The 15014-nt window shown below is 38.3% G+C and overlaps 1 protein-coding gene across 3 annotated transcripts; it reads right to left on the minus strand.

Moving 5' to 3' along the window:
- Positions 1-101: 101 nt before the first annotated feature.
- On the minus strand, positions 102-15014 carry cacng7a (calcium channel, voltage-dependent, gamma subunit 7a). 3 transcript variants are annotated; one of them, XM_057355339.1, is made up of 6 exons: positions 14806-15014; positions 11181-11376; positions 9330-9416; positions 8894-9034; positions 5357-5502; positions 102-4207 (listed from the first exon to the last, which is right to left on the minus strand). In XM_057355339.1, exons 2-6 carry the CDS (start codon positions 11374-11376, stop codon positions 3752-3754), a joined length of 1026 nt encoding a protein of 341 aa, XP_057211322.1. In that variant the 5' UTR covers positions 14806-15014; the 3' UTR covers positions 102-3751. The 3 variants fall into 3 exon arrangements, with proteins under 3 accessions (XP_057211322.1, XP_057211324.1, XP_057211323.1); XM_057355341.1 differs by lacking the exon at positions 14806-15014 and adding an exon at positions 14691-14711; XM_057355340.1 differs by lacking the exon at positions 14806-15014 and adding an exon at positions 14463-14668.

The following is a 15014-nucleotide window of genomic DNA, read 5'->3' on the forward strand; positions in this document are numbered from 1 at the left end:
CAAGTGCTTATATTATTGAATATAAAGAAGCAATTATACAATGTATTGTAATATTCTAACAATTAATTATTACATTTTCAAATATATATTAAAGGATTATATATGCTGACAGTTAGTTATAGATATTTATTACAGAAAGGAAAAATAAGTAAGGGAATACCAAAATACTTTGTGAAATATCAAAGTCTAGTCATTAACTGAACTAAACGATTATTTGTATCATTCACTTCAACAGGCAAGTGACTCGCAACATTTATTCAAATACACTGAAAACACAAAATTGGGGAAATATAGCCTGTCAGGGTGTTGCCATGGTTGGGGCACAAAATTAAGGCACAAAAATAGTGTGTCCATATCATATGACCTTTTTTAATGCTGTGATCTACTTGCCTTGACTAATTCTAAGATATTCAATTTCATGTGTTCGTTGACTCACACGTTCCTGTGTTTTATCCTCTGAGGGAGAGATAAGGAAGAGCCAGAGAGTGAGAGACAAATCGTCCGCTGTTCGCCCACACATCTTCAGGTAGAGAAGAACCACTGATTATCACCACTCAGCTCTAGTGCGCTTAAAACATCCACAATGCTGCCCTTAACACACATTGAGCGATGTATATTAAATACTGTGGCTCCTTGTTCGTGTGGGTGTTTATCGCAAAGCACCTGCATCACTAAGATACAGGAAACATCTCCTAACAAGGAATGGTGCATTATTTAAATTACTCCAAAAGAGCATTGTTCAAGGTCTTTCAAATTACGAGACAAGTCAATGCTCTGACAAACAAGGCCCAGACATAAGCAAGTTCTCAGAAGTCCTCATTACTAACACACTGACCCATTCATTCTCACACTCCTCCGTCTTTTAGTCAGCCCTTCACAACTCTCTCTCACTCACTCACCCCACAATTCCTGCCCCCAGGGGTTTGGTAATATTTCGGCTCTCCTCGCTTTTGATTGTAAATCATTGTGCCACAACACATTGCGGACTATCTCTCCATCCTACACCAAATATATACTGTAGTAATATTACAATGATTTTCAAAAGACCATATATATTATTGAAATCTACTGATATATAAATATAAAAACTCCAGAATAACCATCAAATGTATATCAAACAAATAAATCCACAAGAACTAGCATGGCTTGCGTACCGTGCAGTGTATTAAACATATTTATGCTGGAATTTTGTTTTCAATTTTTTATTTTATTAAGCAAATACCAGATTACAAATAAATGCCACCCATTGGATAAATAATAATAATAGCAAACTGTCATCATCATCTTAAGTATCAGGCACACTTGCTTTGGCATTATGGAATGAACTTTTAAAAAGAACAAAATAGAAAGAAAGAGAGAGGGAGGGAGAGAGAGAGAGAGAGAGAGAGAGAGAGATGAGGTGTAAAAGAGGAAAAGACAAGGCAAATGAGGGAGGCAGCTTTAGCCTAATGGAACTCTGAGAGAGTCAAATCAAGACAGAACAGCCCACAGGGATAAAGCACAAAAATGAAAAAAGGTATGAAGAAGAAAAATGCCATGCAAAATGGTACATACATATTTATAAGCCAAACCTCTCAGTACAGAATGCAGTATAACAAATGTCAGCCGGAACCATGAGAGCAGAAAGCCTTTTCTAAAGCCATTATTAATAAAAGATAAGAAACAAAACAGATATTCACAGTTTTAACTTAAAAGCAGACTATACCATCTTCAGCTATACCTAAATGAATAAATATTTCCTTTTCGCTTCTCGCTTTTCATATACTCTATCATATAATAACTATTTCTGCATTTCCCACCTGGAATATGGCTATAATAGGCTATATTGTTATATGCATTTCTTTACAATCCAGCAGGAGCCAGTCCTGGTTTTCATTACTATTTATCTATCTATCATAACCATTTGTTTTGAATATTTACACACAAGAATGCAATCAGTTACAGAAGTCTGGGAATGTTTCATGCTTTATGCACGAATAGACATTTTTAAATTAGCATTTAAAATAGGACTTATAGAAAGTAACTGATGAATACTTACATTCACAATTATTAAATATGAATTTAAATATTTCTTCAATATTCAATTTGGTATACTTTAGAATGACGGGAAGATTTATTGGTGTGACAAACGTATTGAGGTTGGATTTGCTGCAATGCTCATTTAATGCAGCATCCGCAGGCACTTGGTATGGAAGTGCTGACTCAGGATTTAGTCATCTGCCTCATTTTAGTCAATGAATTGAATACAGATGTCATGTAGCCCGTGTTGCAGATTCACACCAGGTACTTCAGGCAGACGTTTAGATTATTTGATGTAGTATTTATGATGTACCGCTAGATGGCGCTAGACACCAAGGGCATAATAACGTGTTAAACTCATTTTCAAATCTCATTTACTTGCTGTGAACAAGAGAATGATATCAGCAGACAAGAACATTGCATTGCATATTGCATTGTGCTATATGTTTGGTTCTGTAAATTATGTTTCTCATATACTTATTTCTCTAAAGCATTATGTTGCAAGGGGCCGTATGAGGACATCTAAGCCATATGGGTCGTTTTTCTAAACATATTCTGCCTGATTTATAGTTCTGTTTATACAGTCTGTTCTTGTCATATGAATTTATTACATATATGAATTTGCTGTATGTTATACATGTAAAATAGTTTCAGTATATTAGTAGGCTTACAAGTCATTTTTATATATAAACAGTGCAGTTAATAGTTAGATTTCTAATAGCATTAAAGAAAGATAAATAATAGCTGCATTTTTAAGATGATGATTGCACAGTTCCGTATCCTAACAAAGAATATCCTTCATCTCCTGCGTTCATATAGGAGCCGAAGAGCTGAAGATACAGCCTCCGTTATAAAAGCTAAAAATCTTTAGTATGTTTTATCGTCATGTCGTGCTACACTTCTTTTTTGTTGCTGACAAAAGATTTGTTGAATATGAGAGAGAACACGAAAACACAAGGCATATTGAGGGCCATGGGGCCAAGCGTACAACATTGAGATGGTAAAGATCAGCCAGTGTTTCAGAACATCTACCCTCATGTACAAATCTAAAAACATTACAAATTGATAGGAAAAGACAAAACAGTCACAGATCCCCTCGCACCTTAAGTTTCCAATGCGACAAAATGTAGATAAATAGGCTTGACTACACTACATAACTACAACCCTTGGTAATGGGTCTGCTATTTATGTACCATTTAAAGAATTCTTCCAGACTATTTAAAGAAATCCAGATTTGTGTCTTTTTGCATTTCAGTACAAACAAGACTATAAATAGTCTTTCTTTCATGAAGTTTGATAAAGGTGTAAAATGTCTTTATGATATATCAGATACGAGAGGGAAAAGAAGTTACGGTGTGCAATAAGATTGCAGTTAAGATTGATACATTTTTAATATAAATGTATATATTTATAATATATACATCTGTTCTCAACTATGTTCGGCAAATCAGCAAGTATTTTTTTCTCTTTCACTCTAACTTATCTTTCTTCTCCATGCTGTACATTCTGTGTATAAATACTAATAGCCTACCTCTATTCCCTCACTTTTTAATCTCACTCTGAGAATCTGTTAAAACATCAGATTCAGGCACAGAACTGTAAGTGAAGGGCTTCCTTTACATCTTTTAAGCACCCTTTAACTTAATTTTGCTCCTTTTGTCTCTGTATTAAAGCCCCACTTGCCCCTTTCTCTAGCCACCCTCCTACATAATGTTAAAAGTTACACTTTCCTCTAACACGGGGAGGCACTCATACGCATGTGGGCGTGGTAGCGAGGTGGCAGCACCGCCGCTGGGGGCGTGGCCATTGGGAGAGAATGAGGGGTGGGGCCACCAGAATGGGAGGAGTGGAGGGTGTGAGGATAGGAAGAAGAGGAGGAAGAGGAAGCAGGTGGGAGGTGATAGCTGGCCGCGGAGGAGGGCCCTGATGAAGAGACTGGATTGGAGGGACCGCCACTCTTTGGCGGGGGAGGCAGAGGGGTCTGGTTGAGTTGAATGGAGATGTCGCTGGACACCTCAGAAGCACTGCGTCCACGCTGAGGAGGCGGCCATGACTCAGGGTGAAGGTACTGGCCGCTGTAGTCGCTGCATTCAGACAGACGTGGGCGATAGAGTGCAGGATGTGGCCGGTACGTTTCCTCCTCTGCATAGCGTTTCATGAAGAGATAGACAGACATGACCCCAGCACCCTAGCAAAAACAAAAGTAGCAAGTATGAGTATGATGACTTTAGAGCTCGTTTTATCCGATTCTGTAAGACAGACTGTATAGTGGGATATTATAAGTTAACAGTACGCAGCGAATCAAGCCCACGGGCAGGTAAAGTTGCCTAGGGCTCTACTATTCTTTTTCCATCTGTAAGCATTTTTGACTGAATGTAGATGAAAAAACAACAGATTTACAACACTTTGAAAACTTGATAGATAATGTGTCATGCAGGAATACAGTATTTAAAGCAACAGTTCACCCAAAAATTAATATTCTGTCTTTATTTACTCACCCTCGAATTGTTTCAAACTGTTTCAATTGATTTGTTCTGATGAACACAGGGAAAGATATTTGGAAGAATGCTTGTAACCAAACACTACTTGGGCACCATTGACTACCATGGTAGGAAAAATTGCTTTATACATTTTGTTGTTCTGTTGAACACAAAGGAAGATCATTTGAAGAATTTAGGAAAGCAAACAGTATTGTTTTATACAGATTTGGAACAACTCGAGGGTGAGTAAAAGATGACAGAATTTTTATTATTGAGTGAACTGTCCCTTTAAATGACTTGGGTGCTTAGTGAGAAATGCACCATGGCAACGTTAGTGACCCTCGTTTTCTTTATCTTTACATAAGTTCCTGTGTTCATATTTGTATAAGTGTGGACATAATTCTAAGGGCAATAACAGGTTAACATTGACCAGAAGTGTGTGCAAAACCAAAGTAGGGGGGCGATATTTAGAAACATTAATCCAAATTAATGAGCTCTCCAAGCACTACATTAAAGGTTTGTTGTGCGTATGCCAGATCAATGGACTGTAGCACGCTTCTACAGTATGTGCATATATATGATACATATACTGTATATGTTGAGGTTACTGCAGACACTAAATGCTGACATTCACAAATTGCTAAACTGAACGTGGCAAATTAGCATAAATGCTGCGAACCCCAAAGCGCTTTGTCGTCACCCAGAAGGAAGCTACGGTAGGCTAAACTTAATGCATACTGATAAGAGCAGACCTATGGTTCAGCAGCTAACAACAGTAAAACTGTTAACACTGATGCATTTTAATGAACACAGCCCTCACACACACACGGTGGGTTTGGGTGGTCGCTTTGGCTGACCTCTTTGAGCAGGAAGGAGCTGGCCGCGAAGGCGAACGACCAGCCGTAGTGATAGTGAAAAAACTGCTCTGCTTCCCGTGGTCTGTTCATCACCTCATCGTTTATACTGGAGATATACAACACCAGACCAACTACTAAACTCAAACCTGAGAGAGAGAGAGAGAGAGAGAGAGAGAGAGAGAGAGAGAGAGAGAGAGAGAGAGATGCAATAAACATGCATGAAAAGGTTTAATAGTGCGAAATACTTTCTACAAAAGACAATACAAAGGAATAAATTGACAATAACAACTTACTGTATATTTTATATTTTTATGATAATGTCATTGGTACTTGGCTGTGTTAAACTCCACAGCGCTATTGCATGGCTATGCTGTTAAAGGTACTCGACCCCTCTTCATTTTCAACCTGTATAACTCTCCTTCTTCTGCAAAACACAACAGAAGATATTTTGAAGAATGTTGGTAAACAAAAACCATTGGTCCCCATTCACTTCTATTGCATGGACACAAAACCAATGCAAGTAAATGGGGACCAACGCTTTTCTCTCACCAACATTCTTCAAAATATCTTCTTTGCATTTTGCAGAAGAAAGAAATCTATATGAGTTTGAAATTACACAAGGGTCAATTTTGTCTCATCACCACAAAGATTGACGATTTTAAGAGCAATCTATTCTCAACATGCTGCAGGATTTATCTCTGTACATAAAGTACTTTATTACCTAAATAAAGTTTATTTCCTATATGCTATCCTATATATGCATTTCCTATATATGAGAAATAAAGATTTTAATGAAAGTGACATATGAAAAAACAAAGCAAATATATCGTAAGCATTCACATAAAAGGGTTGTTGATGCAGCAGCGTTTTAATATCACAGCCTGTTCAATCAAAACTGTTTTCCTCGAGAAGCTCTCAGCGGCGAGAGAACGTTAAACCAGCGAGCGAACAGCAAACCTGTCATACAGGGATACATTAACATTTATGGTGTGTTCGCTTTCGCTGTGGTTATGATTGAGAAAGCCCTGCTGCCGTAATTGTGGAGCGAGGGAGAAAGAACGAAGACAAAAGGAAACCCTCTGGCGTAATCAAACACATTATCTCGGTCTGTCACTGCCAGCTGTCTGCACTTAGAACACCAACAAGGGATGTTCTTACATTTTCCATGTCGAGTTAAAAATGCAGAACGTGGTGCCGTGTCACATTAGGGCTAATATTTGTACATAAAGATGCTTGGACGTAAAACGCTAATACCTTTTGTTCTCCAGTCGAAAGCAATAAAGATGTTTAGTGAATGTTCAATAGTGCTGCTCAGAAAGAACGCAGGAGATACACATCTGCTCTGCGGGTAGTTATCGCACTCCAGATGTTATTGAAAGTGATGCTGGAGTGATCTGTTCCACTGCCAAAACAACACTATATTAAGAAATGTATATTCTATAAGCTCTATGGTATACAAAAGTCAGGTTTACTTTTTTGCAGTTTTTCACATGATAAGCACTTTGCCCCACACGGTTGTGGTGTCTTGTGTTTTATTAATAATTCTGTAGTACAAAATGCTGAGCAAAACGTTACATTAGCACCTGATGCAGTGCTACACAGCACAGATTTGGACGGATGCCTGCGCTACCTGCAGTCGCGCTTCCTCCTGCATTACAGAATCCTTTATTATTAAACTGCAGTACTGCGTACAGTGCAACTGCAGCTGATGCAACACATGCGATATTGTTGACTTCGCTTTGCCCCGCCCCCTAGGGAAACAATTGGGGGACATTCCCAGTGCTGCTGACTGCTTGGTTTTGTCTCTTTGTTAATTTACTGAAATCTAATGAAGACAGTGAGGCAAATTACAACTAAAGAGCAACTCAATGAGATTCTAATTTGCAATTGTGATTGGTTTGATTCTAGTGTAAATGTATCACTCAGAAGTGCAGATCAAGCCCTGCGAATAAGCAATACGGCAAGGGAAGCCATGCTGAATTGTACTGTAGATGCACAACAGCAGAGCTTTTATTAAATGTTTGCTGTTTTTAAAAAAAAAATATATATATATATACAAATAAATAAATACACATATACAGTATATATATAATATGAATATGATATATTGCAAAAACAGATAACTCTGTTTAAATAAACTCAAAACTTTTTTTGTGCATTTCAATTAAAATCAAACTGCGGTTGGGCTGTTTTTATAGTAATATGTATAGTAATAATAACTATAAAAAAATACAGCTAACTAACACAATAAAAACATGATGACATAAAAACATTTATGTGTGTGTGTGTGTGTGTGTGTGTGTGTGTGTGTGTGTGTTTATTATAATATATATAGATATATATATTTATATCATAATCATATATTTATATATGTGGCTATGATATTTAAATATATATGGATAAATATTTTTTATTTTGTATCATGTACGATAAAAAATTATATAAAATATAACAAAAACATTTTAGGTATACTTTTGGCCTTTACGGCTTATTACATTAGGTTTAGACAGGACAAGAAATGGTACGGGATAAGAAATAGGAACAGGAGCTGGGAATGGACCACAAGCCAAGAATTGAATTTGGGTTACCCAAAGCACCCACTACGCTATTGGCGCCAACTGCTACATGAAAATTATAGATACAAACAAGGAGCATGCATTTTTGTATTAGACAAATGAAGTGACAGCATATTTAAAAGGTTGTGTATATTGTCACTATATTGTGCCTGCTACCAACATCCCATCTCTAGAAAAAGTGATAATAGATGTATCTATCCCAGGATTGTTCAAAGCATTCTAAACATTCATGAGAATTCTGTCGCTGCAGGCTGATTCATGCAGCTATCACCAGGCAACTGATACAATCAACTGATACAGTTCTGCTGCACAGCACAGCCCAGACCACATTCACAGCTCGCTATCTGAATACTATCTGAATGTACCGCCAAACCTTAAGAGAATCAAATGACCATTTCAACTGAATTAGCATTCAAAGCCCCAATATTCTTTAGATATAATTTATGTTATATTTAGGGTATTTAACGAAGAATAAATACCTTTCAGTACATTATTGCTTTGATGTTCTTACTCTTCATTTGAGAATACCGTTAGCATGCGAATTGGTAAAAACTAAGCATGCTTTGACTTTATCGACAATCTCGTTCTATTAATAAAATAGAGATGACAGCCTTCAGACAGAGCTCTGGTGACGAGATCAAAAATCATTCTTATTAATTACTGCCTAAGAGGAAAAATAGAACCACTCAATGGATATTGTGTTTAAGAAGATTACCATAGATGGATATTGGGAACACCATTCATTAAATATGCAAACCTCTCAGCAGGAACCTAATTTCAGACGCAAGCGAGCAGAATTATGAGACTTTAGGTTTACCACTGAAACTGAGTATCAACAAACAGCATATGTAATCTAGAACGTATCCGTTTCCGGGGTGATGAGCGCTTCTCCCAAACTTATGTGTAGAAATCTAGAGAAATCCTACTTAAGTTTGGGAAAAGTAATGATGGTGCAATTTACCTGATAAGATGAAGAATATTCCAGAGACAAAGGCCAGAATGGTGCGCTGGGGACGGATATGACCGATGTTACTAATGACGAAGGCCGTGAAGACAAAGATAAGCGAGACCATGGGAAAGGGGGTGGCCGTCCTGACCATTTCTAACAGAGCAAATAAAGTAATGTGAAAAGTAAATCTTTTTTTTCTAAATTTCTGAAACCAGGTTGGTTGTACTTCAAAATTTAAGGCAGCAATGCCGTATTTAATACTCCACAAATCTATGCAGTTAACATGGTCAATGTCACCAATTTCTAGTGAACTAGAAATAGTAAACAAACACTTACAAAATGACTTCTGTTAATCATCATGAATTATCAAAATAGTTCTAATATTCTTTGTGCTTTGACATTTTTCCATGTAGATTTCTACACTTTGCGGTGCATCAAATGTTCTTACTCAGTATATTTGCTGTGTTCTCCGTAGTGATCTCTATCTCTGGCTCAGTGAAGTATTCAGATGCCACACATCTCCCCTTCTCTGGCCCTGAGACAGAAAGAAAGAGCAAGAGAGAGAGAGAGAGAGAGAGAGAGAGAGAGAGAGAGCGAGAGAAGAGGACACAAAGAGAGAGAGAGAGAGAGGGGGAGAGGGGGAGAGGGAGAAAAGAGGACACAAAGAGAGACAGAGAAAGAAAGACGGAGATTGACAGTGACAGGGGGAGACGGGCACAAACACAAAGAGACACAGCCATGATTTTGGTTCAGACATTGAGAAGAGAGGTGAGAGAACACATTGCGTCGCACAGATATAGTGCACATACTGTACAGTCAGAAGCATCATGCACCTTTTATGAGGTATAGTTTTGGCTCACTTGATGCCCTAGACACATTCGGACAAACGTTGTTGACTTATTTGGCTAGTTTGTCATACAGTTGTAAAATGTACAAGTAATTTCTGTCACATCTTCTTTATCATTGAGTAACTTCATTTTCAAATATTTTTTGTATCAAGTTAAAAGCTACTTTGGTGCTTTTGTACACATTTGTCACACTTGTTATAAAGCATTTTATTTAATTTTTTTAATGCAGAATGCAGAAGTGACTTAGTTAGCGCATGAAAGCAAATAACATACAAACATAAAAATAGACCGTGTGTTTCCAGCACACATAAATCATTTTCTCTCAGAATCACACGAAAAAGACCTAATTAATTGTACACACACCACACACCTGACAGGCAAAAGTCTTTGTGTCGTGATTTGTCAAAGACACACACACACACACACACACACACACACACACACGCACACACACACGCACGCACACACACACACACACATACACACACATACACACACACACACACACAGCATGCAATGCTTACAGCACTTATAAAGCTTGGAGATAAGATGACATCATCCTCACACTTCTCTTAGTCAGCCATTTGCAACCAACTGGTGTGGCATCATTTCAGGGCTCTCCTGTTTTTGCCAAGTGGTTGATATCCTTAGGGCAACATCGTGTTGACCCTGGGACAACATTTAAATCAACCAATCAGATTTCAAATATAAATTTACAGTTTATTTTAAGTTTAATCTTCCAACCAGGATTAGGTGCTTCTAGACCATTGTTTTTCACTTATCATTTCCCTCTGGTTTTAGGGGTAAATTATGGTTAGGGTTGGGGTTTGGTGTGGGTTTAGTTTTTATTTATGAAAATGTTGTCCTTAGGTCAACAAAATATTATGTCCTGAGGACATCAACCACTTGGCAAAAGCAGGTCGAGCTCATTTCAGTACACCTAAGCATTTCCTTTCAGTATATGAAAACAAACCTGCATGCAATGCAATGAAAATTCGTTTGTGCAAAATATAAAAATGCAACCTCTTCTTTAAAATAATGATGGCCTTCTCTTTATGCAAATATTTCGTATCATTTTTTATTAGCTCTGCAATTTCATGCAGATATTCACATGCGGTTGCGATATCTCGTGCCCACTCAGCCTCACTAGCTTCTGTTTCATTATGTGGCACGTTTTCGGAGGGTGATGCAACAGCATGCCATACCAGTGCTGCAGGACACCGAAAACCCTGTCAGCTGCGCAACACAGCAGGACGCACCACAAATAAACTGCGATTGAACCGAGGACAAAAATAGAAGACACGTTTGCTAAAGGAGTTTAACTGCCAATAAACAAGCAAAGAAATAATGCTTAACACGACATGATTCAACAACCATTTGTGTTTTAATTAAATGTTTGTCTCGGCAACAAAGTGGGTGATAAAAATGTAGGACGATAAGATAGCACCTACCAGCCACAAAACAGACCCTCCAGAGTCCACAATGCAGAGCCATCTTTACTTCTGTGGTCTGGTTCTGCTGCAGAACGATGCCCTCCTCCATCAACAGCCAGTAGTCTGTAGACACAGCTACACCCACCAGTAGCAGCCCGCATGCCCCAAACACAGACGACAGGAGCGTTAGTGCCCTGGTGCTGAAGGAACTCATCTTAAAGGAAAGAGAGAAGAGTATAAATTAGATATTGTTAAAACAAATAAAAAAATAAAGTGAATCATAATGGTCCAGAAGTGAGATGGCTTGCTATCTAGAACTATTAAGCCTTCAAGGGATAGTTCACCCTAAAATGAAAATTCTGTCATCATTTACTCACCCTCTTGTCATTTCAAACCTTTCTTTATTCTGGAGAACAAATCGTTGGTCCCCATTGACTTGCATTGGTTTTGTGCCTGTACAATAAAAGTCAATGGGGACTAACGTTTTTTGGTTACCAACATTCTTCAAAATATCTTCTTTTGTGTTTTGCATAAGAAAGAAAGTCTAATATGTCAAGAAGTAAACGATGACAGATTTTTGGTTTTTGGGTGGACTTCTCCAGTAAAATGCTTTCTATGCTTTTTTAGGTTTTGAAACAAATATCAAATAAAGTTGACACACTTGCTATTTAATTTAATTTTCAACTGTTCGGCAAAGAATGTCGGTGCAAAGGTGCAACCATGGTGGTTAAACGTTTGCTAATGATTCTTTCTTACAAACTCATTGACTGTTCAAACATTTCCAATTATATAGCACACTCCAAAAACCAAAATGATTTTCTGTTAGTTGAGTCTGAAGGGCTTCATAAAACATGTGCTTCATCGACTACTGAACTAGCGTGTGACTCATCAACAGTATAAGATGAAAAGACGGTACAACAGATGAAGGACAAACACACAGTGTCCTTTAAATAGTGGATGACTAAAATCATTAGAAAGAAATGTGCAGTTAGACATATTCAGAATTACATAAGGGTTGCTTCAAATCCTTAGTGAGTTATTTTATTTTCATGCTGTTTGTCTCTAATGAACGGAGAATGGTGTGGGGTGTGTGTGGTTATTGGAATCACCATGTGATGGGCTGGATTCAAACCTGCACTCCTGTGAGCATATGCACTACTGTGCCACACGCAGCATAGTATTAGCTATGAATCAATGATCACCTTAAAGGTCTGTAGTCTGCTAAATAGCTGGTCGGATAGACAGAAAGATAATTTCTTTAATTCATTGTTTAAGGTTAGGGCCAATTTGAAGACATGGTTATATCAACGTTCAGTATTAAAGCATTGTATTGGTTTTGTTACCTACTGTTACTTTATATGTGTTACAACGCTAAAGCAGAATAAAATCATGTAGAACACAGAAGATGTGCAGAGTATCACTACAACTGCATACTGTAATACCTTCTGATTTGTTGTACGTTATGCATTCACGCTCTGAAACACCAGAGTGAAGATTTGACTGGCAGGGGCCCCGAAAAAGCACACTTCCCTTACTGCATTGACAAGCATCTTATAGCCACTAGATTAAGAGCTTGGAACTTCTTTTGAGCCAGATGTTGGCATTGAGAGAACAACAAATTAACACCCTTTTATGGTTTCAATTATCTCTGGTTAGGTTTAGGATCCCAAGGGTGTATTAGATATGAATGAAGGATTCATAGTGAGTGGTGGTTTATGGGGTTAAGATAATTAAAAAATATATTGACTGAGCACAGCAGCAAGGCAAAGGAGAAAAGAGGAGCTTTAAAGAAGTTAAATGTGGAGAAGCTTTGGGAAGAACTGAAGAACATACCACTTGGGGTACGAGCATTGCTATAGTAATAACGTTGTGCCTTTGTTTAGATGTGTGTGCAGTTTTACAATAGTATGTGGTCATGCCACATATGTGCATACTGCATAAATAATAGGAAAATAGCTGAAATAGCTATTGTTATGTAAATGTGCAGGTAACAATCTAAACCATTAGAGAGACTGTGAGGGGAAAAGTGAATGAAAGGACAGTCAGTGAAAGAGAAATGGAGAAAAGAGAACAAATCAAGGCTACAGGTTGAGAGAAGCAAAGAAAAGAGAAGCAATTGGGAGCTGTCCGTCACAGTGGTGCTGAAATCAGACATTGTACAGGCCTGTGTTCCTTTACAAAAGCTTTGAATTTTTTTAACTTCAAAAAGGGTTTCTGGTGGTTTAACATTTACACATGTTTATGAAAATAGCTAAGCAAAAAGACATTTTACATTATTCATATCACAATTCATTTAGAAATAGCTTGATTCTGTTGAAATTTTCAGCTCAAAATATGAAAAAAGATATGATTAATTAAAATTAAAAAGTGGTTCCAGAATAAAATTGATCAATAAATAAATCAAAAACTTTTGTGCCAACACTAAAAGATTAGCTCCCTAGAGGATCGCGAACAAAATGACAGGGAGCTGTCCGGTGCTGAAATAAAACACTGCTCTGAAATGTCCTGAACAGACTTAAAGAATGTAATTAAATAATTACTGCTGTGACCATTGAAGCACTATAACATAGCCAATATAACACACCAGTTTCTAGCGTTCAAGCACAAAAGAACATCATACATTCCTTTTTTATTTCTTCCCAGGTTTACTCAGTGGGACGGTCAATATATGCCAGACATTTAGAAAGACAACCCTCAGGGTGAACTAGGGGTTCCACAGATGGTGTGTCCAGTGGACTGGGATGCAAGTGCTAAGGGGGGTAAAGTTTTTCCGTTGAGGAGGAGGCAACTGCAGGTTAGGCCAACTGGCAAGAGGAAAGAATGTGGGGGGTTGTGATGCGATAAAAAAAGAAAACGATGTTTAGAAGGAAAAGTGACGACGGTTTGGGAAAGACCTTGGCCCACAATAGCTCAAAGGACAGTCGCACGCACGAGCGTGCACGCATGTGCGAGCTCTCAATGACACACGCATACGCACATGCATTCCCATGTGCACATTCATGATATTAGTTCAGTTCAGACACGAAGAGCACCATTCAAAAAGCTTGAACTGCTATTTCGTAGCATCTCTACGAAAAGGCAGAAAAAATGTGCATACTAAAAGCTGAAAATCAAGTGTATAAAAAAGAAATCCACGCGTCACTTTCCCCCCATTTACTCTGACTTAAATACGCACACGCGTACACGGAGTGTGTCTACCCCTTCTCAAATCCCACAACCACAGTACATTCTTGGCGTGCTCAAGTCAGTACCAGACAAATGTATAAATACATTCATGTATACAAATTTCGATATACGTGCCTGCACGACGTAGCCGTGTCCTTAAAGTCTCGCGCTAAGTGCGACAAAATAAGATGTAGCGGGTAAAAAGTCGTAAAATCTGTATTTAAACGTGTTTGTCTTTATAAAACGATCCCATAAAAGAAAAGAAAATGAAAAACACGTCACGCTATTTCGTGGTCACATCGCTGAAATAGCTATACCGCATGCTCGAAAGAGGACAAAACATGCCATAACTGAACCTGTCACCTGGCGAGTAAATCGGATACTCTTGCTTGAAAACACGGAAACGAAGCGATTACGCGCCACTCACAGAGCGACCGACGGTAACGTGCACGAAGAAGGAAGAAGCGCGAGCACTCACCCTCTACCACGCGACCAGATTCAGCGGTGCACAGGCGTCGAGAGGAATAACCAAACTGGAAACCTTGACAGATTTTGCAGTTTTCCTCTCTCCCTCTCTCTCTTCACGCACGCGCGCACACGCACACACACACACACACACACACACACACACACACACACGTGTCCCCCTCTCTCTCTTTAGCTCCCCTGTAATGCCCCCTCTCACTG

The sequence above is a fragment of the Triplophysa rosa genome, linkage group LG16 (genome assembly GCF_024868665.1).
Source record: "Triplophysa rosa linkage group LG16, Trosa_1v2, whole genome shotgun sequence".
In the NCBI taxonomy this organism is placed as follows: domain Eukaryota; kingdom Metazoa; phylum Chordata; class Actinopteri; order Cypriniformes; family Nemacheilidae; genus Triplophysa; species Triplophysa rosa.